The sequence below is a fragment of the Mesoplodon densirostris genome, chromosome 10, assembly GCF_025265405.1.
Source record: "Mesoplodon densirostris isolate mMesDen1 chromosome 10, mMesDen1 primary haplotype, whole genome shotgun sequence".
NCBI lineage: Eukaryota > Metazoa > Chordata > Mammalia > Artiodactyla > Ziphiidae > Mesoplodon > Mesoplodon densirostris.
In genome coordinates this window covers 100,642,961-100,670,427 of record NC_082670.1, presented here as the reverse complement: position 1 = coordinate 100,670,427, position 27,467 = coordinate 100,642,961, and the positions used below count along the sequence as shown (strand labels likewise).

At 37.7% G+C, this 27,467-nt stretch overlaps 1 protein-coding gene across 1 annotated transcript in view; it reads right to left on the bottom strand.

Annotated features, from left to right (window-relative positions):
- The window catches only part of GRM7 (glutamate metabotropic receptor 7), a 776,446-nt gene that overhangs the window by 522,728 nt on the left and 226,251 nt on the right, over positions 1 to 27,467 (bottom strand). Inside the window, exon 2 of the mRNA XM_060109566.1 lies at positions 5,290 to 5,506. Within this exon, the coding sequence (XP_059965549.1) occupies positions 5,290 to 5,506 (217 nt within the window). The remainder of the gene's footprint in view (positions 1 to 5,289; positions 5,507 to 27,467) is intronic.

The following is a 27,467-nucleotide window of genomic DNA, read 5'->3' as shown; positions in this document are numbered from 1 at the left end:
GAAAAATACAACTGTTCCGTTCTTTTCTCTTTCCTTTAACAAATATTTGCTGAATGGCTTGTAAATGCCAAAAGTTAGGCTAGATGATAGGGTCCCAAGGCAAAGTGCTTGACCTCATAGAGGTTACAGCCAGTCAGGGAAGACTGACAACAACCCAACGAAAGAGAGCACTGCATCTGTGAAGCAAAGAGGAGCAAAGAATCCTCTAATAAGAACAGAATCCTATAATGAACAAATCCAACTAGTTCCTAAGGTCTAGAAAAAACGGAGGACTGAATAATAGTTACTAATAGTCAATTAAATCTTCACTTAGTTATGCTAGGTAAGAATATCCTAGGTCAAGATAAAGTATTAAATAAAAAGAAGTTCTAGAGTTTACCTGACTAATAATGAGAATAACTGAAATAACTGTATTAAGTGATTGGCATGAAATACCAAAAGATAGCTCAAATATTCTTTCTGGCTTTGAACAGTTGATATGTCTCACGACACCATGGCAGTAACAAATCATGACTATTTTTGTCATATTGTGAAGCAGTGGTCATGGGATTCTCCTGAAAATTGTCTGGCAGACTAGAAGAGTTGTATGTGATGTCCTTACTCTTATAAACCTTGACCCAAATTTAGTTCACATGATCTGGACTATATGAGTGACTTATGATATTATAAGCATTTCCTTTGCCCATTACTTAGAAAAAGGAGTCTTTATGTCTAATTTACGCTATTTAGTTTATTATGTTGACATGAATTTTAAAGCACATTGGGAGCGAATAATCTCTCATTCTCTGTGATACTAATCAATAAATTGCTTTTGTCGATACTGCATGTGCATCCATTCAAATATACAGGGCGATTTATGCAAATATAACTGTTCTACAAACATCTCATCATCTGAGAAAATCATGTTACAGTCCCTTCTGAAAGTTCAACAAGGAGCAGCATCCATGCATATTTAAATATCTCATGACTATACATGAGACGAAAATTATTGAGGTTTTCTGACAGCTTAGAGAAACTGTATGTAAGCCCTCATGTCCCAGGCAAATTAGATGGCGCCCTGCTGAAGGATAGCTTCTTTTTCTGACATCATTGTCTTGATTTGTTCTATCAGAGTCTGACAAAGGAGCATGCACCCCACGTTCTAAGCCTACATGCATGGTGGAAATCTTTGAGGCTCCAGTTTTACAAGCAGCCTTTGGTTCAGGACTTAAGTCTAAACTTTGGAACTAAAGCATTTTAACAGAGTGAAACTCTGACAGACATTTAATAAAGAAGAAGAACCACAATCTTCAAACTGTTTAGAAAGAATGGAAGTAACTCCTTGGAACCTTCCAGCAGAACACAGAAACAACATCAAGCTTATGCTCGATGAGCTTATGAGCTTATGCTCTACCCCCACCCTCACACACACACACCACATACACAGAACAACTTGAATAGCTCACTTCCTTTTCTTGTTATGCTTCTTATATGATGGAAGCATATTAGTAAGAATAGCAACCGTAACTCAAAAAGACACATGCACCCCAATATTCGTTGCAGCACTATTTACAATAGCCAGGTAATGGAAGCAACCTAAATGCCATCGACAGGTGAATGGATAAAGAAGATATGGTACATATATACAATGGAATATTACTCAGCCATAAAAAGGAATGAAATTGGGTCATATGTAGGGATGTGGATGGACCTAGGGACTGTCCTACAGAGTGAAGTAAGTCAGAAAGAGAAAAACAAATATCATATATTAACGTGTATATGTGGAATCTAGAAAAATGGTACGGATAAACCAGTTTGCAAGGCAGAAATACAGACACAGATGTAGAGAACGTATGGACACCAAGGGGGGAAAGCAGGGGCAAGGGTTGGTGGTGGGATGAATTGGGAGATTGGGATTGACATATATACACGAATAAGTATAAAATAGATAATAAGAACCTGCTGTTTAAAAAAGTTAAATTAAATTAAAAAAGGAATAAACATACATCCCCAAAACAAAAAACCCAAAAACTAGATAAACATTATTCAAATTAAGAAAAAGAATAGCAACTCACCTATTCTATATAATTATATATATAAATATATGTATATTTATATATATATAAATAACCTTTGAGTTATAACTAAAGGCAAATGTTATCTATCACTAGTTATTTTCAAACTTTTGAAATTCAAGCAAAAATACTACTGATTTATAGGAAACTAGTGAGGAACACTAAGAATTAGGTGTCACTGGGTATTGTGTTCCCCATACATGATCTTATTTATTTTACCAAGCTGATCATCATTAATCTCATTCTCTATATTAGGAATCTGAGAACTTAGGAAGTTCAATCTTGTGTCAAAAGTTGTACAGCACAAAAGCAATGGAGCCCATTATTCAAATCCAGGTCTTTCTGATACCTCAGTGCTTATGTATATGCCACACTGCCTCTCCCACAGATACACCTTGGCTTGTATCTCTCTTGAGGGTAAGGTTCTAGAAGCAGCAGGCAAATGAAAAAAGTAAACATTGAAAATTGCCCTTGAAAATTCCCTAAAATTCCCTAAGTATGCATACTTCCCCAAATTTCCAAAAGGGCAAATTTAAAAAATCCTTTTTCTTTGTATTCTGAATTAGAATATATTGCTGTTTCTTTGACTGAAAATCAGAGGAAGTAGTTGGATTCTTCTTAGAGGTCGTGGAATATGAATATGTATCTCTATACACTGGAATCACCTTTGGGTTAGCAAGATGCTCACAATATGAGAGGCCCACAGAAGTGACACTCACTGAAGAAATGATGGAATCATGTTTCCCATCTCAGGTTTTTTTTGAAGTAATACACACACTGAGTGAGTAAACTTACCATACTCCATTTCAATTATAATTTTCCCTCCTCTTTATTTCCTCTTTTTTGAAGGGATGGGTAGGGAGTTAAATGCAGGGGTGTTTGTTAAGCACACAAGTGAATTCACTTAAATTGCAAATATGCTACGGTTCCAAAGAAATTTAATATAAATACACATCAACTATCATAATACTTAAGGTGAAGAAGAACTGACTGAAGACATTACCTGAATCCTCAATGTTTTCTGGCATTTCGGCAGCTGGCTGTTTAGTTACACTCATCCCCAAATTCAAAGGCTTTCAGATTGAAAGATTTCATCCAAAATGGCTGCCAATAATACAATTTTATTTTTGAGTTGTGTCATTTCAATATATTGATATCATTAGCTAAAATTATGAGCTGGGGAGCTCAGACCATATTACCAAAACTTTTCCTTTTTGAAGAGTCATACAGCAGACTCATATTTTAAGTTTTCACTAAGTGACACCAGGAATAAACAACCTTACAAAACTCACCACTGACCTGTCTATAGAATACAGTCTTTTATAAAGGCCAACATTTGTCTTGATCCTGTCCTTATTGAACAAACAACATGATTTTGACCTTCTGAACACTGTACCTTGTGTAACAAAATGGGTAGTGTCCTTTGCTTTGTCCAGTACAAAGTGCAGTATTAAATCTGAGATCCACTTGCAGCAATTATGTAGAACAAGAAGGTATTTGAACTTTATTTCTGAGCTTTATCTTACTATTTTACCCATATTTTCTCTTCATCTTGTCTTACCTATTGGCTATTATGCCCGTATTTTAGATATGTCTTTAAGTGGGCCTCTCACATTATTTTGGTCAAAGCAGGAGTCAAAGAAACAAAGACAGAAACAAACACATAGCTATCAAAAGTGGTTAGGCTTTTCTTTAAAGATTCATGAATTCAGTTGTTAATGAGTCTTATAAATCACAGCACGCAAGATACAAGGCCAGAGTTAAGATTTCTTCCCGAATCAGAAAGTTTTTCACTGAATTTACCAGAAATGTTTCCCTTAGAAACAAAGCAGCTGGGACTACAGTAGTGACTCAGACAGACACAATCTCTCTTAGAGTCTACGGGACAAGACAGAAATCAACAACAGCAGCAAATTATGCTAATGTGTGATAACTATTGTGGGAGGAGCCACTAGAAACACAAGACCAAGCAGACAGAATCCAGGAAGTTTTGTGTGCTTGTTTACTTGAACCTAGAAATGGCGTTTAGGATGAGCCCTGTAAATGACTAGGAGCTCGGCAGTCAAAGGTGTTAACAGTGACAGTATTTCAGCCAGAAGGAAGAGTACAAGACTGACCCAGCCCTCCAATGACATTTTCAAATTAGAGATCATGATAAGGTGCTGAGTTAAAAGCACAAGATTCATAAACATGTCGGGGCCATGTAAAGACACACCATCTATATGCGGGAGCATTACATGCCTGAGGATGTCTGTAGTCTGAAAGCAAAATACTCAAAGCCATGTCTTCAGGATTTATGACATCTTTCCTCGTGAAAAGAACCTCTGTTTCTATTGCCTTGCTTGTTTGTTTGCTTTATGTTTAGTTAACTATTCTGGGCAATGACAAGTTGGATAATATTCTTACCATCAAAACTGAGGACCAGACTTTAGCCTAAGAGCTTTTTAGGAATATCCAAGCATGCATTTTTAAAAAATATATATGTTTACTAGATCCAATATTTCCATATGGAGAAGTCTGTGTATATATTGTCATGATTCCTAAGTTTGAAGATTTTGTCTCGTTTTTTCAAAATCTGACCGATGGAAGCCAGCTGGCTAAACATTCGAACCCATTACCTCCATTTTGAGCTTAATAAACATACATAAAAGAATCTTCTCCAAATGCCACCTAATAGAACTGTCTTTCTCAAAAGAATCTAAAGTTTCAAAGAGTATTTGTCTAAGTACATTCTACTGCCTGGATAATTTACTTAATTTTGTTTTGGCCAAGTCATTCAGAGCCCTCAGTGTCAGTCCCCTTCAAAGCAAAGTGTCCCTGTGGTTGGGCTCTCATAATTTAAACAATTCTCTCCATTTTGGAGACCGGCGGAGAGAAAGGACACATGAAGAGGCACATTTAGCCACACTTGCTCATGTTTCCATATACAGCCTGAAATCCACACTATTATCTATTACACAGAAGTCAGATATCAATTTTACTACCTATTTTTTTCTCTCCATTTCTTCCATTAATACTTAAAGGGATTTCAGTTTCATAGCTTTGAAAATATTCTCTTCCAAAACAACAAAGCATTTTAAATGAAGACTTTGCAAATTTACTTCACAGGCAAGGGGGAACATGAGCGTAGGGATAGGGCAATTACCAATAGTGTTTGTTTAATAAAGATTGAAAGAGCTCTATAAGCCACAGACATTCAAAGAGGGTCATCTTGATCATTGCAATCTCTTCCTACCTGCCTCTTTGGAAATCTGCGTGAAGGATTCCACACCTTTCTCTCCATAACTTCCTTCCGATGCGAGAGTAGACACATAATTCCAACCCAGGGCCTTTACGATGTCTACCATGGCCTGGGCTTGGAAGGAATCGGGCGGGACCACACGAGAGAAGAAGTCATAGCGACGGTCATCACTTAACTCGGGTGCCGTTGATGCATAACTAATCTGGGGGATCTGAAAAGATAAGAAATCACCACATGAGGGCACACCACCGGGATGTGAGAGATTCATGTATACTTATGACAATTTACTTAAAATACAGGGCTTGAGCTCCAAAGGGGAAGTGTGTTTTGCCACACATAGCATGGAAGTGTAGACCACCTAAATGCAACCAACCACCTCTTAACAGCACAAGAAGCATCTACTTTTATGCTTTGGCCTTTTTTTCTCCTCTTGGAGAAAGGAATGGGGATGGAATGGGAATTACACAGAGCATGATGATTGGGAGGAAAAATAATTTTAACCATTCTGGCTAACATTGTGAATCATGCTTTACTTCTTATACATTAATAGAAACAAAAGACACAACAGCCTAACTGGAGTGTGTATAGAGATTGGTTTAGTTGACACATCTCATGAATACTGGTAGACGTCATTAGCCATCTAACATTGATTGAGTGCTGATCACCTATGAGGAAATATCTAAGTAAGCTGCATGCATTATTTAATTTATTCTTCACAAGAACATTATGAAGTATTGATAGCTCACTAACACCCTTAGAGCCAGGTAAGGGGGTTCCCTGCCCCAACACCATCATTTCAGCTCTCCTGGCACTTTGGAGGGCCTTTCTCAAAATTTTGTAAGTTTCATTTGGATGCTGAGAGACAGCTGACAGTCCTGATTGAGTGGAGCCACGTGGACCTCTGATTCCCACTTTTTTGCCTTTAGAGAATTCTCTGACCCTCTACTGCATGTGGGATTAACCAGATGTCTCAAGGAGTTCTAGAACTTGTGCCTATATGGATCATCCTAGAGCAGGACCCTGGTTTCAAGAGGACAATTTAATGAGCAGATTATTCCTCTTGACAGGCACAGTATTTATTTCTCAGGATCATTTCAGATTAGACTACCTGAGTAGTCCTGACATGCCGATTTTAGTTAAAGAAAATTACGCATTTAGAAAGAAACCTTGAAAAGAAAATATTTACCCAGGATCCCAAATACTCTAGGAGAAGACCTGAAGCAGCCATAGATGAGGAGCATGGCTTAGGGTCTAACGTCAGGACCTCTAAGCTAGTTACTTGTACAAAGAATGCTCCCCAGTTGTTTCTCTTAACACTAGCATGCAGAAGACTATGATAGGTATGATTTATCTACCTGTAAGAATGGTCAACTCCTACGAAATTCTGGTTGTAAACTCTCCCAGGACTTACCCTTGTTTTAGCATAAGGATTTCTCATGTATCTAAAAGCCAGTTTTGATCTTTGCTCAGACAAAGCCCAACAGTGCAACTCTTTGCCCCAAAGATGTCAAAGCTACACTCAAGTTAATTCTTTGAGCCCTGATAATTCTACTCAATATTAACCTACTTTTCTCTTTTCAGGGCAGTTTGCCTCAAGTTTACCCATTTGACATTGTTTAAAGCTGGTTACTACATCTGTAAAGCTCATTTCTCCACCAGCCTTTCTAGGTGAACATTACAGTCAAGTCTTGCCCTGACGGTCGATGACCCACCATTTTCCATGCAGCCCATCCCTGATGCAGTTCTGCTCTATGACCACCAGGGGCAGGCTCTCCGTTCCTGACTTGAAATCCAAAGCCACCATGAGAAAGCCTCCAAGTCTCCTGAGGGTCTGTACCTGAGTAACTCCTCAGTTACAGGGGCAGTGAAGTGCAGTAGAAATAAAATGGGATTTGGTATTGAGAAGATCTGGAATCGAAGCCTCATGTTTCTGTTCACTAGTGTTTACTGTGGTGAATATTTCACCTCACTGAGTTGGTTACATTATTAATTAGTATAAGATTGTTTGGAAGGGCAGGAATAACAAATGTGCATTGCTTAGCATGATGCCTGGGACAGTGTGGGTACTTAATACATGGGGTAACAACAATCAGAAGAGAGAAAAGTGTGTGTTTTCTTACTAAGTTTATGCATTCTCCACATTTGACTTCCCAAGTCCTCTGTGACACGTTAGCAAAAACATTTCCCTCACTGTCCTAAGAAAATATGTTTACATATTCCTATCATTATTGCTTTAGAAATAATATGTACTATTTATTTAACTCTTCATCATGTGGCAAGAATATTCTAAAAGTTTGGGGTTTATTTTTAATGTTTTAAATTTTATTTATTTATTTTTATTTAAGTATAGTTGATTTACAATATCGTCTTAGTTTCAGGTGTACAGGATAGTGATTCAGTTATATATATATATGAAACTTTTCAGATTCTTTCCCCTTATAGGTTATTACAAAATATTGAGTATATTTCCCTGTGCTATATAGTAGTTCTTTGTTGGTTATCGTTATCACTAAAAGTTTTATATGCATTACCTTATCTAACCAACAGTAAAAAGTCTTCACTATACTTTATTATACTATACTATTATTAAATCATTTTACAAAAGAAGAAATTGAGACTTGAAAGTAGACTATGACCTTGCCTTAGGTCACAAAGTTGTAAGACAGAGCAATACTCAAACCTGACACAGCCTAATGCAAACTTCTAAACTCTTAACTATGATACTTCGCTGAATTGTTGCTAAAACATTTGAACAATAAGCATAAAATAATGAAGGGTATTAGATTACTGTGGTCTAGGCCAAGTTCTGTCCATAGTACTGACTACAGAGCCACTGAAAGCAATTTTACAGGTCACCCTCAGACTGTTGTTAAAACATTTTATATAAATGTCTTATTAAAATTTATACAAATATGTGAAAAGACTGAGTTCCTATGTTTCATTTATAGTTCAAGAGTTATAAATTTTAGGTGAAAAATATCAACTGAATAAAGGCTTTGGACGAAAATTAAAGGGAAGGAGGGAGGGAGGGACGGAGGGAGGGAGAGAAATACCTTTTCTTATAAGAAATAAAAAAGGAAGAAGCCAAGCATGGCAATACATTTCTATCAATTTCAACTTGTGGAAATGCAAAATCTTTGTGCTGTTGCACAGATGCCTTCCTTGCCAAAATCCCTTTCTACCTTTGAACAAGTGCTAATAAAGATACATCCAGCCCTCTACTTAAATTAGCATTTATGTAGCTGTGGTAAAACATCGCGATTGTGAAATGCCTCCAGCGCAAATGTATTTTCTAAACTGTGCCCCAAATTTTAGTAATGAAGATCCTGGTGAAGCAGATTTATTTCCTCACTACCCACTGAAATGACTGTTATCAGTGGTTTATCCCTTCATTATAAATAAGAAACACCTACCAGCTTAAGACTCATATGTCCCTTTAGGATCACACACACATCCTATATTCAGGGGTAATTATTTGTACATTACGCATATAATGATGCTAGAATAAGAAACGAACAACCAAATGGATTTCATTTCTGAGATAAAAATATGGCTATATAAGGAAATTTCCCCCAGCAATAGGAGATGAAGAACAGCAACAATGTATGTAACCTATGAAATATGCTCTGTTACTTATCAACTATTATCCTGTATATTTAGTTACTTGTTTTCAAACTGATGTTTAACTCTACAGAGTAATTATGTTGAAGTATGTATTATAACTGGTACCTGAAACTGACCAAATTATTATTAGTCATTTTCAGTGATTAACTGACACACTCCCCTTGATATCGTAGCTATACTTTCTTTTTCTGCTATTGAAACTCTACCCTCTTGCCAGTCTCCTTCAGAAATGTAGAACTGATCTTCGGATGAAGACAATTTAGTGTAATCACACTTCTGCAACATGAAAATAAATATCCCATCTCCCTTTGAGCCTTCCTTTCCCCAATTTAAAAACCAAAAATTTTTCATCTTTATTGTAGGACTTAATTTTCATCTCACTGTATTTTGTTGTTCTTTACTCTTTATAAAAAATTGGCCTATCATACAAAAATGGTTTTGCTAATGTTGAGTACCAAATAGGGTTAAAAACATCTCACACCTTTAAATTATCATTTAAAATTTATGTAGGCATTTTTCACAGAACTAGAACAAAAAATTTCACAATTTGTATGGAAACACAAAAGACCCCGAATAGCCAAAGCAATCTTGAGAACGAAAAACGGAGCTGGAGGAATCAGGCTTCCTGACTTCAGACTATACTACAAAGCTACAGTATGGTACTGGCACAAAAACAGAAATACAGATCAATGGAACAAGATAGACAGGCCAGAGATAAACCCACATACATATGGTCAACTTATCTTTGATAAAGGAGGCAAGAATATATAGTGGAGAAAAGACAGCCTTTTCAATAAGTGGTGCTGGGAAAACTGGACAGGTACATGTAAAAGAATGAAATTAGGACACTCCCTAACACCATACACAAAAATAAACTGAAAATGGATTAAAGACCTAAATGTAAGGCCAGAAACTATCAAACTCTTAGAGGAAAACATAGGCAGGACACTCTATGACATAAATCACAGCAAGATACTTTTTGACCCACCTCCCAGAGAAATGGAAATAACAACAAAAATACACAAATGGGACCTAATGAAACTTCAAAGCTTTTGCACAGCAAAGGAAACCATAAACAAGACCAAAAGACAACCCTCAGAATGGGAGAAAATATTTGCAAATGAAGCAACTGACAGAGGATTAATCTCCAAAATTTACAAGCAGCTCATGCAGCTCAACGTTAAAAAAAAAAAAAAAAAAACAACTCAATCCAAAAATGGGCAGAAGACCTAAATAGACATTTCTCCAAAGAAGATATACAGATTGCCAACAAACACATGAAAGAATGCTCAACATCACATTAATCATTAGAGAAATGCAAATCAAAACTACAATGAGATATCATCTCACACCAGTCAGAATGGCCATCATCAAAATATCTACAAACAATAAATGCTGGAGAGGGTGTGAAGAAAAGGGAACCCTCTTGCACTGTTGGTGGGAATGTGAATTGGTACAGCCACTATGGAGAACAGTATGGAGGTTCCTTAAAAAACTAAAAATAGAACTACTATACAACCCAGCAATATCACTACTGGGCATATACCCTGAGAAAACCATAATTCAAAAAGAATCATGTACCAAAATGTTCACTGCAGCTCTATTTACAATAGCCAGGACATGGAAGCAACCTAAGTGTCCATCGACAGATGAATGGATAAAGAAGATGTGGCACATATATACAATGGAATATTACTCAGCCATAAAAAGAAATGAAATTGAGTTATTTGTAGTGAGGTGGATGGACCTAGAGTCTGTCATACAGAGTGAAGTAAGTCAGAAAGAGAAAAACAAATACCATATGCTAACACACATATATGGAATCTAAGGGAAAAAAAAAGGTCATGAAGAACCTAGGGGCAAGTCGGGCATAAAGGCACAGACCTAGTAGAGAATGGACTTGAGGATATGGGGAGGGGGAAGGGTAAGCTGTGACAAAGTGAGAGAGTGGCATGGACATATATACACTACCAAATGTAAAACAGATAGCTAGCGGGAAGCAGCCGCATAGCACAGGGAGATCAGCTGGGTGCTTTGTGACCACCTAGAGGGGCGGGATAGGGAGGGTGGGAGGGAGGGAGACGCAAGAGGGAAGAGATATGGGAACATATGTATATGTATAACTGATTCACTTTGTTATAAAGCAGAAACTAACACACCATTGTAAAGGAATTATATTCCAATAAAGATGTTAAAAAATAAATAAATAAAATAAAATAAAATTTATGTAGAAGTCAACTTTCCTGACACCTTTCAAGCACTGTAAAGCAAACAGTAAAAGCAATAAAACCATCATTCTTCAAGTCATCAGATGTAACATTTTCCCAATCCATACATTATCCTTAAAATAGGAAAAGGAAGAACCAATTCACTCTAATTGGACTTTTAAAATATTTATGCATATTTAAGAATTTCTGTAAATCTAAGAGAAACAGGCTAGGGGAAAACTACTTTCAAGAAAATCAAAATGGACATTTAAGTAACTTCCATCTTCTACACACTGTAAAACCTTTCAAGTCATCAATATTTGTACCTCACCAATACAAGTGATTGTGGTGACTGAATTCTTTAGGTGGACTGCAAGAATCATCCAAATTAGTGGCACACACCCCTCACTAGGAGGTGCTCGAGGCTCCCTCCTAACCACTCCCATATTTGCCCTAGAAAGCAGGAGTCAGTTGATGAGTTTTCAGAGAGCACTAGTTTCCTTTGGTAAGAAGTGTCACAACTCTCATTAAACAATTATTTGTTTATCTGTTTATTGTTCGCACCTTTCCTGAGAGTATTGACCTTGTTCATCATGTTATCACTACTGGATAGCACTGCACTGGGTACAGAATACAAACCTTATCATTATTTGTTGAATAAAAGGGTAAGCCAGTGAAGTAATGAATGAAATAATCTGAAGGAAATAGAATCCCTCCTGCACAGCGCTGGTGTGGCCAGAGGGACCCACAGCACTTGGGAGTTATCCCCGCCCTGGGAGGGGCTCTGAGGGGCAGCTGAAGTCACAGCAGCAAACACTATTGTCACTCTTTCTTTTCCCTGGCACATTTTTCCCTGGGATTTCCTTCTTCATCACTGGCAGGTAGAACAAGCTGACAATGGATCGGGGTTCAAAGGTAAAGGGACCTAGGGAGTCATTTAGGGGATTGTTCAGTCTGTTTTTTTTTTCCTCTATGCCTGAGACCTGACAACTCCAAGCACCATACACTACAGTGCCCAGAGTTCACTCTAACTCTGCGAGACAAACTTGGTGTGAAGCACTTTTACTTTCCAAGTGTTGACAAGATAGAGCCCTTCTAAATTTAGTTTTATCCCATAATCAGTCTAAAGGCAAAGGGATCCCACAGGCTTGGAAACACACTCCTTTAGGCATCATCTTAGTGTCAACATCTATCAAAATAACAGAAGATCCAAATCCAGATGTGGACTAGATCACAATAATGCAAATATTTTAAAAATCCAAACTGTTGCTCCTATTCCAACATGAACTTGCCATGAAAAATAAATACTAAACATTTATTTTAAAAAGTAGAACCGTTTCATTTATGTAGAAACAAATGAAAGATCTGAAATTTGTTTCATGCGTTTTGAGCTTCTTTTTCTTTATATTATAAGGGCAGCGCCTATAACAAAGTCAGTCACCTGGGAACTTCTTACCTTTGGAAAGGTAAATGAGGTTTACGGCCCCACCAGGTTCCTGGGGAATTTGCACAGCCAAGAAAGGCAATCCAAAATGTACTAACACTTGCTCCAGAGGGGAGTTTACACGAAACTTGTAAAAGGCACTTTTTGGAAGTATCATGAGCAATTAAGATAATGTTTCAGTGTACCAGTTGAGATATTAATGAACTCCCAGTGGGGCATTATTAAGTTCACAGTCAGCAGTAATTTCACTCGTAGTTCTTATTAAGCTTTATTGATATGGATTCCCCCCAAAAGGAAAAATGGTCAAATAATCCATTCAGGCTCATTCTTTGAAGCACCACTCTCCATGATTTACATGTATCTCTTCTCTAGATAACATCTCCGCTCATATTAGGATGGCTGGGCGCCAGTTCTGATTTTTGATAGTATTTATTTCAAAGTACTGAGGAATAACTAATAATTTTGAATTTGTTTAAAGTCTGGAATTTCACTCAACCTTAAATTCCTCACAACAAAGATTATCAAGTATTGCAACTCTTTTTCTTTGCCTTTCATTTCTTTAACTGTATGACACCAAATGCATTAACATTCTGTAAGTGGTAGTAACCATTTTCTTAGAACCAAGTAATTTTATGTGTGGATTGCAAGTCAAATTTGTCTAATACATATTTTAAAGAATGTTATCTATTATTTTCTATTATTATTGCTTTATTAAATCTCTCTATATACCAGGCTTTTGGAGGTGAAATACTTTACATATATAATCTCATGAAACTTTGCTGCACCCTAGAGTTGATACAGATATTACTGTCATGAATACTGACTGTTTTGCCTTCCACATCACTCTATTCCTGTAGTTTATGTGGAGATGGTGGTACTGTAGGATCCAGATGCTGTGTGTGACACGAGCCCGCCTATCAGAACACAGGGTTCCTTTAAGCTACATGGCTGACTCAAGGGAAATCACATGACCTGACCTAGACCAAGGTGAACAAGTGAGATGCAGTATCAAGGCGAGGTCAGAATTCATAGACAAGAGAAACAATCTTCCTACTGAAATGCCTGAGAGGAAATAATATAAGGCTGTGGTTACTGATGATGATGATGATGAAGATGATGATTTTCCCAGGGGAAGGGAGGAAAACATAGTATCTTTCACATCTCACACTTGGCAAATGTTAGAAACAGCGCTGGAGATAAAACTTGTCTCTCCCTATTTCCTATGAAACATAGAAGATCAGGAGAAAGCTATAACTTTTGGGTGGTTTATAGCCACCAAAATAGCAACACATGTAGCTGCCATCAAGTGGGACACACTCTCCAGGATTATTTATCCATAAAATGAGGCTAATCATATGAGTCCAAGCTATACCACAGGGCAAACATGGAATATTTACAAAATGAAAACTGTATGTACCATAGTCACATACAGGGCTCTTCTGTCCAGTGTTATTTGCTTAGATAGGCATCTTGCTTACAAGTGTGAGAAAGGTTGCATGCATGTGTAGTATGTAAATAGGCTTTCTGTGGCCTTCTGTAGATTGGAGAAATACCTCTACCCATATCTCCATAGCATAAAAAGACAACGGACAAAGGAAAATTTCCCTCCCAATATGGCACCACAGAAATCACCAGTGTACACTTTACCAGGCAAACGGAGAGAAGAACAGGGCAGAAATAATGTTTAGGACCCATCAGGGTCCTTCCTAATCTTACATGACCTATCAGGGTCCTTCCTAATCTTACATGACCTATCAGGGTCCTTCCTAATCTTACACGTCTCTGAATTATCTCCGTCCAATATCCCTATAAACTATATATTAAGAAACAAAAAGTAACCAAAGTAAGTGTTTTAACATTTCTCAATATATTAGAAATGATCGTAGATCTCTTTCAGGCTCTAAGGGCCACATTCTCACACCAAGAGGTTTGGTTTTTCAAACACTCAAGGGTGACCTTTAAGGTGTTTTGCTAGCAGTACAAATGTCAAATCTCTGTAGAGTAGCATCTCTTACCTTAGTACTATTGACATCTGGGGTCAGATAATTCTTTGTACAGTGGGAAGTGTAGAATGTTTAGAAGCATCCCTGACCTCTGTCACTAGATGCCAGTAGTATATCCTGCAGTTGTCATCGTCAGAAATGACTGCAGACAATGCAAAGTACCTCTGTGTGTGTAGCGTGTGTGGTGTGTGTGTGCGAGGTGTGTGTGTGGTGTGTGTGAGAGGTGTGTGTGTGGTGTGTGTGCGAGGTGTGTGTGTGTGTGTGGTGGGTTAGGGAGCGGGGAAGCTGTTCAAAATTGCCGTGGTTGAGAACCACTGGGCATGAGGTCCATCAGGGTAAAAGGACAACCACACTCATAACAACATGGTCACAAAATGAAAATAAAAGGAGATCTTTTTAATGTGTGGTGGCCTGTCTCTACCTTACCTATTTTCATTTCTACCTGCCAATCGTCCCAATGATCAAAGCTCAGCATGCTTCCCAGCCACCTTTAGTCATCCGGTCTCTTGGTAGAGAGCACAATGACTCCGCTGCCAAAAGGCTCAGTTCTTTACAGGGACACAGCCAGGAGATTCTTAAAGTGAAGGAAGTCTGTTTCAGGAGAGAATGAAATCAAATTCAAACTTATTTTCTCTCTGAGAACCATTGCCACCTTTATAAGTACATTATAGTCCAAAAAATCTTGATTATTAAGGATGGTTGAACATGGAGTGTTATAGTTAATTGAATACTGTAGCAAACTATGTGCTAGACTCTATGTGAATTCCAGTTGTGAAAAAGAGCATAATAAAATGCACTTAGAAATGCTATGAACAAGATGCAATCTTCACTCGGTGATTCAGAAGCCACTGTCAGGGTCTGGCAGAGCTGCAAGCACATTAATTCTCATTGTATAAGACTACAGATGTAGATGTTCCAGAAGGTGAAGTTAAATCTGTGCTGATCCTTTGATTCCCTGAAAGAGGCTTACTTGACAAAAATTTCTTATTTATTTTTTTCCCTTATGAAAAGGAAGAAAACTATGCTGTTTATTTTAGCTTTTGTATGGCTTATATTCCAAGTAAACAAGCATTTGGTGACTATATGTTAATACAAAAAAGATGATTCATTAGAGTTCTGCACAGTAAATAATTCCCTATTATTTAATTCAGATACCACATTACTATACCAATGGCATATGACCAGTTTTTTTTTAATCTGTAAAATTTAGGAACTACAGATATAATAATTAATAAGGTAAACCAGTTTTAGAGATCTGACAACCTAATATGTAACCATATATGTACACACACATATATGTGTAAATATATATTTATATATATGTATACATATTCACATATACTGAGAGACACAGATCACAAAGGAAACAAAACAGCTAAATAAAAGAAGGACTGACGGTGGTACCATAGATAAGGTACAAGGTAAATTCTGAGTTAAGAGTAAACTTGCATTTTAAAGCCTCCAAAATGTTCTAAAGCACAGACATACACACACATACAAAACATCAAAGTTATTCCAAAGTATATCTATAATCAAATTCATCAGACCAGATAAATTTAGCAGACAATTTTACAGAGTGAATGTATTTAGTTCTCTGTGGCCTTATTTATGTATGGGCTATGTACAGGCCTGAAATACCTGCTTCCTATCTTTACTTATTTAAATCCTAATACTTCTTCAAGATGCAGGTTTAGTACATGCAAACTGCTTTGGGGAATTTCCCCTGATTCTCTCCAGCTAACAAAGAGTCCTCTCTTGGTCCTCATCACTCTTTGCCGTTTGTTACTTAGCTTTCATCCCATTTTTATTATTACCAGTTTTGTATGCTACCAGACTCCTTGAGGAAAGAAACTATATCTCTCTTTTCTTTTATGTATCTTATTGGATCACATCATGTACATTGCAGGTTTGCAGAAATGCTGGAGCATCATTGGTATTTGAAAATCGCAAGTGAGGATACTTTGGGCTACAAGTAACATTACAGAGAGTTCTATTACTCAATTAACAGTGACTTAGATAATACAATCACAAAATAAATCTGGATTGTAACTGGTTTTCAGATTGGTACAGTGACTCAACCATGCCAAGGGACTGGATTTTTTTCACTGAAGTTTCTTAACCTTTGTCTCAGATGCATAAGGTGGTTCCTGGTGCTCCAGGCATCACACTTCATATGACATCATTAAGAGAAGGAAGGGAGAGCTCTGGTAGACAAAGGCTTTCTCTTTTATCTATTTGATTTTTGATCAAGGATTTTGTTCTGAAATGTCCCCCTCCTCACCATCTTTTCCTCATATCTCATTGGCTGAAATTATGTCATATTATCATCCATACTCTAAACAGTGATTGCCATGATTGACTTATGACTTAACTTCTGATGATGGATTTCTTGTTGCCAGGAAAAAAAGAAAACCTGGGTTCTCCTAGCAGGGAAGAAGACAGATAAGTGAATGATTATTTGGCAGACAAATAAATGTGTCTCGTGGCAACTATGGAGTCACCAATTTAAATTAACTTGAGTTTGACATGCTTGTAAGCATGCAAGAATTATTTAAAGAATGCATCAAGAACTCCCTGAGTGCATTCATGCTTTGTTACTCACCATATGGGGGAACATAATATGTGGCACTTACACGTGGTCCACCATCCTTTGCTTCCACAGAATCATTAGATTAGTCTAGTTCCCCAGAAACCACTTTGGTGGAGGGAACTGGTCTAAATCAAATACTGAAGGGTCACTAAGGTGAGAACAACTATGAGAAACTGGAATTTTGGAGAAGACACAACCAAGAGGTGTGCAAGATAATTGGAGGATAGGAGGAAGATTTCCCCAGCAAAGAGGCAAAGGAAAGCCTACGCTGGGAAAGACGGTGGTAAAGACAAATGTAGAGAGTAATGAAGAAGTGGGGTTCTTTTGAAGAAAGTAGAGAAACCTGTATGGCTTGAGGGTACGATCTACAATTCCACTGAATTTATAGCAAAGAATAAAGCGAGATGATGAAATAAAATTAATGCTTATTTAAATTGATCTTGTTTCTTCTCTTATTACAATACTTATTCTTACAGACTAATAGACTATACAACATCTTACTGTCAGTGATGGCACTCTTGGAAGAATAGTTAGGTGATACATAAACAGAAATCCCACGAGTTACTCAGTCCCAAATACCTCCAGGGTAATAATTAAGAGGCTCCTTCACTCCAATACTAGCATCACTCAACAAGGAGGCAATTAGGGAAAATGTCATTGATTCTTCAACAAGGTCTCTGGGACAAAAGGTTTACATAGTTTCACCTGGTATGTGAGGCAGGCTATTCCCTGCTGTCAGGGGTGATAAGGAATCTGCTGACTTTGTTAATAAGACCCTCCTCTGTCTGCAGATCACAGGCAACAGTGGAAGAAGCAAAGCTGAGCCTTTGTCTATTTCCTCTCAGTCCATCTTCCTAGTTCCTGGATGGACAGAGAAGAAGTGAAAAGGAAAAACAAATACTAAAGCTTTGGGAGGGTTAAGTCTTAGCCAGAGGTCCAAAATACTGGTGAAGTTCACTGTGGATTAAGAGGCCTTGATATAATTGTTGTGAAATATTTGAATTTACAGTAAACAGAACTGCAAGCAGCATGCCAGTGGGGCTTGTACTGGTTTCTGTAGTCCTGTCATTCATTGGCCCAAACACCTTCCTCTAGAAATAAAATTATTTTACCCATCTCTGTTTTAGCTGCAGCTTTTAGGACCTGAAATCAGGAGACTGTTTCTTGGTTAAGTATGTGTGTGAGAAAATACCTCCTGTAAAAATTTCAAGATATTTTTCAGATTGCAGTAGCCTGGTAGGTTCTCCTCACTGCATATGGTTGGAAATACTGATTGTTCTAGAATTTACCATTTTTAAGATTCCTTCCTTGTATACTACAACTTCTACTATCACATCACCTGCTACCATATCATCTTCTAATTACCATAATTGCATATTTTTTACCTGTAATTACTTTTTAGGTTGACTGCTTCCTGTGGAGACTGAGGAGAGAGAATGTCATGAATGATGTACTACTAGCTGGATGTTAACACAGTTGCTTCTGGAAAGAATTTGAGATGGAAGTGCTAATCCCCTCCATGATGCATGGATTCCCATTAGAGGCAAGTCTTGGCTGGACTTGGGCATTTTGTCCTCTTACTGATCTTTCCTTTAGAAGCCAGGTTGCAAGGACAATGTTTCTCAAATGCTCCAGGATAGGATGCTAGTGCTAAAGGATTCAGATCTCTACTTTTAGAGAAGGAAATAACACTCAGATAGGGAAAGTCATTTACCAAAACTCTCACTGCCCTAGAGTCACTGGGAAAGGACTAAAATCACATGTTGTGACTAAGTCCTACAGTGATGTTTCCAAAAATCTATATTGCTCTAAATTTTTAGTCCGTCTCTGTATTTGATTTTAGAATTAGTAAGACATTTTGATTTCTAATCAGTAAGAATTCAGAAATGATTTGGTTGCAAAAATAGAAAAGTCAAAATAACAGTTGCTCAAAAGTATGTTTATTTCTCTCTCACATGAAATAAGTTGATAGGTAAACTGTCCAGAGCTGGCATGGCAGTCCCATGATTACCAGGGGCCAGCGCTCTTTTTATTTCTCTGCTACACCACTCTATCAAGTCAATTCCATCCCCAATGTCACATAGGGTACTGGATACTGCCAAAGTTCCAGCGATCATGGACTCACTCCAGACAGCAAGATGGGAGATATGGAAAAAGACAAAGGGGCACCGTTTCCAACTGGGTGAAGTCCTTCTATAGCATCTTCCCAGCGTTGTATACAACACTGCCATCTATATACCATTGTCCAAAATAGTCTCATGGTAAACCTCATTGCCAGAAAATACTTTTGAAAAATGTAGTCTTTGGGTTGTGTACACTGTTACCCCAAATAAAACTGAGTTTTATCACTAAGGAAACAGAAGGAATAGAGAGAGTGGCCATCGCCTGCCACAACCTTGAAGGATGGATGAGAGTCGGCCACGTGTGTCTGTAGGCCAGGGGCCTGAGAAGTAGATACAGGTGACAATTTAAGTCAACTGCTTAGAAGGCAAAGAAGACCATCAACGGTCAATAATTCCCTAAGAGCGTATTCACCATAGTTGAGCACAGGTGATAATGCTGGAAGTACACTTCCATTAGGATTAGCTTATAAACAACCCCTACACTGTACTCCTATTTCTGTGAAAACATTCCAGGCACTAAATTGGTGTGCTTCTAATGGCATGACCTCTATAATTCTTCTGCTATGAACATCCATGAAAGTTCGCTAAAAGTGTTCAGCCTTCTGCCACTCAAGACTCTTTTTAAAAAATGGTTTAATATGGACAAGTTTAATTATATATATATATATATTTTTTCTTTTAATTGTTCTCCCAACTTCAACTTAAAGACAACTTTGTGACAATTTAGTCAAGTTCCTTGTTGTTTTCAGCCATGATATTCCTCCATGGATTGGAAAGATAGCTCCCTTAACCTTCTCCACTTTGGGCAGTTAAGAATTTACAGTTCTTGATTTCGCCACTACTAATGCCAAAAAAACACCTGAAGCTATAAACTATCATCCCAAATGAAGGATCCATTAGATTTGTTTATCATCATGATCAGCCCATGCATCCTGCAGCAATGAGCTATAGGTGTTGGTGCCTGGTTTCCAGCAGTCAGACTTAAGTCATGTTTATATTCATGCATAGAAAATAAAAGAGAAACAAAAGATAATTTCCCTGCTACAATGTCAAGCAAAGGTATGAAGACATATTTTATTTCTTACAGGGAATGCATATACTCTTTAAAAAGTCACAAATCTTAAATGGTCTCAACGAGATCAATAACTAAGTAATGTTTTGAAAGCTGAAGAACTATGATGGCAGGTAGAGAATTTTTTCTGTTTCTATGCAAATATTTGTCGTTTTCTTTTATATCTGCCAGATTTGTTAAGCAAAGGACCCCGTACATTGATTTTGAACTTTTTCTAGTCTTCCCGTAGCCATCTTTCACTTTTATCTGTCTAACATTATATTGTGTGTGCTTTCTACTTAAAAGAATCCTATTTATCCAGGCTGCCTCTATTATACCTCAGACAAAAGGGTTCACTTTTCATTCTTATCTTAATCTATTGCCACAGTAAAATCTATAATCATATTAAGGAACACTGACATCTCTGTTTCTGACACAGAATTCACCTAAAACTTTCCAAATTTGAAAACTGGCCATTGCGGTTTGATAAACAATATTGGAAGTAAAACAAATGTGACAAAATTCCAAGCTAGTTTCTCTCAGGTGTTGAAATAAAATATTTGTACATATCCTATGTGTGTGTGCGTATGTTTGGGTGTATAGTATAATATTTACTACGTTACTATTTACTATTTTATTATTATTTACTATTTTATACTGTACCTTTTCATATCATTTACTATTATTTACTATATATATAATTAATGACAAATGCTACATATATATAACTTAAAGGATATGTCTTCCTAGTTAGTATAAGAATATACACTCTAAGGAATATTTTAAGTAAAAGCTTTTCTAGAGAATACTAATAGTGGAAGGAAGCCATAAACAAAATATAAAGACCACCCACAGAATGCGAGAAAATACTTACAAATAATTAGACTGACAAGGGATTAAGCTCCAAAATATACAAGCAGGTCATGCAGCTTAATATCAAAAAAACAAACAACCCAATCAAAAAATGGGCAGAATATCTAAATAGACATTTCTCCAAAGAAGACATACAGATGGCCAAAAAGCACATGAAAAGATGCTCAGTATTGCTAAGTATTAGAGAAATACAAATCAAAACTACAGGGAGGTATAACCTCATACCGGTCAGAATGGCCATCATCAAAAAGTTTACAAACAATAAATGCTGGAGAGGGTGTGGAGAAAAGGGAAACCTCTTGCACTGTTGGTGGGAATGTAAATTGGTACAGCCACTATGGAGAACAGTATGGAGGTTCCTTAAAAAACTAAAAATAGAGCTACCATATGATCCAGCAATCCCACTCCTGGGGATATATCCGGAGAAAACCATAATTCAAAAATATACACGCACCCCAATGTTCACTGCAGCACTGTTTACAATAGCCAAGACATGGAAGCAACCTAAATGTCCAACAACAGACAAATGGATAAAGAAGAGGTGGTATATATATACAATGGAATATTACTCAGCCATAAAGAATGAAATAATGCCATTTGCAGTAACATGGATGGACTTAGAAATTATCATACTAAGTGCAGTAAGTCAGACCAAGACAAATATCATATGATATCACTTATATGTGGAATCTAAAAACAAATGATACAAATGAACTTATTTACAAAACAGAAGCACACTCACAGATATAGAAAACAAACTTACGGTTACCAAAAGCAGAAGGTGGGGAGATAAATTAGGAGTTTTGGATTAACATACACACACTACTCTATATAAAATAGATAATCAACAAGGACCTACTGTATAGCACAGGAAACGCTACTCAATATTCTGTAATAACCTACATGGGAAAAGAATCTGAGAAAGAATGGATATATGTATAACAATCACTTTGGTATATACCTGAAACTAACACAACATACTCCAATATAAAATAAATCAACATACTCCAACATAAAATAAAAATTTTTAAAAAAGAATGCTAATAATGAAGCAGGAGGTAACCACCTTGAATTTAACAGTTATTGGTGACATTATGAATGCTGAATCATTAACTCTAATTTGTATGAGATGATACAGCATTGTTAGATTTGGATGCTCTAATCCATTTTCTTTGTAGTGATGGGGAATCTAGCCACAGTGACGGGTTTGATCCTCTCTCTGATCAGTTCTGTTCACTGAACACTTCACTGGAGCCATCCTGTGGAAGATGTTAGGGACACAAAGATGTGATCTCTCTTTAGGGGAGAGAGAGCTGTGACATTGTAAAAATATAGTAAAGATGGCTGCTATCTCAAAATACAAAAAGAAGAGTATCTCTCCAAATATCTCCTTCAGAGTGTTGGAAAATAAGTGGTATCACTTTTTTTTTTTTTTTTTTTTTTTTTTTTTGCGTTACGCGGGCCTCTCACTGCTGTGGCCTCTCCCGTTGCAGAGCACAGGCTCCAGACGTGCAGGCTCAGCGGCCATGGTTCACGGGCCCAGACGCTCTGCGGCATGTGGGATCTTCCCGGACCGGGGCACGAACCTGCATCCCCTACATCGGCAGGCAGACTCTTAACCACTGCACCACCAGGGAAGCCCAGTGGTATCACTTTTTAGTGAAGTGATGAATTTGGAGTAGTTTGCAGCTTCTGACCACTGCCTACCTTTGCATAACTCCTCTGAAGCAGAAGGTTTAGATAACTGAGGTTTACTCAACCTGTTAAAAGAGGCCTTTGGGCATCTTGCTCCCAATATCTCAGAGATAAGGTGTCTAAAAGCATTTTTTAACAAACTACAAGTTCTCTGGCTATGAGAAAAAAAATGGAAGGAAGTCTGAGAGGGAAAAGAGAGAGAAAGTGGAAAATGAAGAACTTAACAATGGATAAAGAAACGAAGACTGAGAAAAAGAGAATTGGACAGGGAGAAAAAGAGACAGAGAAGAAGGGGAGTAACTCAAACAGTTTCTTAAGAAGTCAATAACTTTTATCTTGGGTTGTTTAACATTTGGTGGATTAAGGATCCTTTCAAGTTCCCCATGATGTAAACAGTAATTAACTCAGTTCCCCTCCAAACCTCACATAGTCCTGGAAACAGTGAAAGGTTATATATGAAACAAAATACTGGCAAACAAGATGCTCAGGCATTTGCAAGCCAGATCATTTTTTCAACTACCAAACCATGCCCCCTTCAAAGTCAATAAACCATCATGCTTCATATGTGACTAGTGGTTTCTCACAGCCATTTAAAATAACCTATGCTGTCTACAGCAAGGTAATTAAAACATCCAGGGAAATTTTCAATTCATTGCTCTCTGAGTGGTGCAAATTTGACCTCCACTGACTACTTAAAAATGGGAGTTTGAGGGCAAAGTTACAATAATAGATGGCACTTTCAAAATGGTCATTTCAAATCTTAACAAGGTACCTGAGGGCCAGCCTATTTTGAGAGAGAAACCACCGAGCCCATCATTAGTGAAGTTCACTTAAGGTTAGACTCAATTTGAACCACCTGACTAACCTTCCCAACTAGCACATCTTCCCAACCAGCCAGCACCTTGGAGCTATTTCCAGTCTGACTTTCCTTGCTTCCCAGGCTGTCCTGATCCTATTTGCTTTGCAGCAAAGAGATTCTGTTTTTCTATTCTTCTGTTTCCTGACCCTGCACAGAACAAATTATAATTAGGAAACCATCTGAGGGGAAGGTGACAATTCAGTTGTCAAGTGTCATGGATAAACCCCATTTCCATCCACACAAGCAAGGCAAGCCTCTCTCACCCTCAAAATAGATACCGAGGGCATGCTGTCATTAGCTGGTTCACTGCCCTGAGAAGGAAGCAGTCACAGAGATGACAGCAACTACAAAAATCAGAAAATGTGAACAAAGAGAGAACTCCCTCACTGTAAATATTTTCACTGCCAACCAGTCTCTAATATGGTACGAAGTGATGTGAAAGCCACTTCACAAAGTGCCCCTTATAAGGCTAATGTAGCCCAACAGGACATTCAGAGATAAATGAGAGCCAGTGTTCAAAAGGCAGAAAATAAACAGACGTGTAGCTTGTGGTGGCACTGTCTATACAGCCCAGCCTCAGTATGAGATTTCAGCTCAGAATGGATTAAGGAGACATTATAACCTTCTTATCTTTAGTCATTTGGATACAAGCTTTAAAAATCTGTTAGCCAAAGGGATTTTTTTTTTAATCTCAAATTATTTTTGCCCACAATGGGCAATCTTTGTTCCATGTATGCTCTGCGAAAAGCCTGGAGAGTGAAGCATGTATGCAAGGATTGGGATGGGGCCAAAAATAAAGGAAATATTATAAGTAAAAAAGAATATTAATTTTAGGCTAACATAGTATGTCTCAGACACACATAGCAATGCTAGATTCGTCTGTGGGACTATATCATAGGTATGTTTAATTATTATCTTAAATACTCTCTTTCTTGGATCCGTTTTCTTTCTCGTCACAAAAGTTCCTTTTGAGGGGAAACAGCCCCGGATAGAAATCAGTTTGTGAACAAATGTCTGAACCGCCTCCCTGTTATTAAAGAAAAGTACAGTTGCCATAATCCAAAAAGTTGAAAACAAGCTAAATTTTGCTTCTATCCATCCTGAAAAATTAATGAATATTATATTAATTATTAGATAATTTAATCAAAATTATTCTTGGCTAGCCAGGTTCCAAATCTTGTCTCCAATATGGCTCCCCTTCCAAGTCTTGATTTTTCCATATTTCTGGATTATCTATAGCTCTCCTTTTTAAAGTAAAAGGTCCTGCATTACCACAATACTGCACATCTAAGCTTTCTATACTTCACTTGTAACTTTCCTGAAATTGGGGTGCTTCTTCAATCATGATGTTGTCAAAATCAAGGTGTACTTTTACGGGTCAGAGTTATAACTTCGGATTTAATAATACCTTTTACTTCAACTATACCCTTAAAACACCATAAAAACAACCATATCTATGGCAGCTCCATCACAGCTGATTATGTATTACACTACAGGATAAGCAGTAGCAGATTAGCGGTGATGAGAAAGGGGAGAAATAGATGCAAAATTGGTAGATTAGAACAGGCAATAGGCCAAGACAAGGACAGGACATGAGGGAATAGGATCAGGTCCAGGACATGATCCATTTTGCAAGGACAAGGAATATACAGAAAATAGAACTGAGTGAAATGGAGACCCCCAAACTCACGGGCAGCGAGGCAGGACTGCGAACTGATCTACAGGAGTTGATGACTAGATCAAAGGCCCAGCAGACAAGACCTAAGTGGCTGAGAAAGACTTTATCAGTGAGGCAAAGGCATTGATATTGTTCTTTTTTAAAGACAAAGGCAGGTCCAGGAAGCAATCATCTCCGAGGATGATGACCAAATTATGGAGAGGCCTCCACTAGACTGAGCAGTGAGGGAGTCAGAAAGACAATCCCTAGGGTAGTATATTCCAGAACAATGAGGCATCCCACTTCCTTAAGAAGAGCACATAATGGACATTCAGGCATGGTGACGGATTGCCACTGTTTAAATATGCCAACTTCCCTAAGTCACTGGTCATCCTCATCTAAGTAAGTAAAAGGAAGAACAGAAGAATGTGTTTAAAAATTCTTGGCAAACATTCCTGTGATGATAAATAGAAGTGAATTTGAATAGAGAAGGAGAAAGAAATAGATGAAAAGAACACATGATGGGCAAATCATTTGTGTGAATTGTGCATTCACCACTGACATACTCAAGCGGTACTGATGAACCTAGTGGCAGGGCAGGAATAAAGACGCAGATGTAGAGAACAGACTTGAGGGCACAGGGGGAAGGGGAAGCTGGGAGGAAGTGAGAGACCAGCACTGACATATATACACCACCAAATGTAAAATAGATAGCTAGTGGGAAGCAGCCACGTAGCACAGGGAGATCAGCTCGGTGTTTTGTGACCACCTAGAGGGGTGGGAAAGGGAGGGATGCTCAAGAGGGAGGAGATATGGGGATATATGTATACATAGAGCTGATTCACTTTGTTGTATAGCAGAAACTAACACACCATTGTAAAGCATTTATACTCCAATAAAGATGTGGAAAAAAAAAAACCAAGAAAACCAAAGATGAGATGTTTCTGATTGTAGTGATTCCAATTTACCAATTTCACTTTGAGCAAGGGTGCATAATTTCCACGTTTCTCAACAGCGAAAATGGAACCCTTTCAAAAATTCCCAGGGATGCTTTTTTACAGCTAGCGAGTTGTTCGTACCGTTGATATTCAAGGTTAAACAGATGCCCCTCCCCATGATAAAGTCCTTGCTAAGAGCTTATTAGTTGCTTTCACTCTTTGATTTATCTTAGACTTAAAAGCGAACTATTTTTGAAAAGTAATTTGTATCTAATGGCAGGTATCTACCCTGACAGATGTTTGCTAAATAACATGTGCTAGATGCAGAAAAATGTTCTTTTACCATCTTCAGTAATAGAAAATGTTAGCACTGAAATATCTTTTGCTCACAACTATTTTCAAAGTAGAATAAAACTTAGATGATTACCATACAGGTAAGTCAGTCACAGTTTTCAAAGCATTTTACCACCATTTTCTGCAAAAGCCATCTTGGTGAAATATGTAGTTTTACCAAATTATTTTATACCGTTTGAAGAGCTAATCATATTAAACCACAGATAACGATATTTTGATTAATTCTCAATATGTGTCTTAACAGTCATTTTGTCTTTCAGAGTAAGGGTTTCTTATTTTATTTTATTTTTTTATTTTTTGCGGTACGCGGGCCTCTCACTGTTGTGGCCCCTCCCATCACAGAGCACAGGCTCCGGATGCGCAGGCTCAGCGGCCATGGCTCAAGGGCCCAGCCGCTTCGCAGCATGTGGGATCTTCCCAGATCGGGGCATGAACCCGTGTCCCCTGAATCAGCAGGCAGATTCTCAACCACTGCACCACCAGGGAAGCCCTAAGGGTTTCTTTTTTTAAATATGTGTTTTGACAACTTACAAATTTATTATATATAGTATTCAGCACATTTTAAATAATTTTAGTCTGTACAATGTATGTATTTTGTTCTTTAGGGTTTATTACTTCTTTAGTCAGGATAAAGAACTTCATATTTTGGGCAAAATGTAGTAAATATAAGATTGTACTGCAGAAATGCCTGCCAAGACATCTGCAGATGGGCTGCTATACCTCACCTTCCCAACCAGGTATACCCACAGCTACT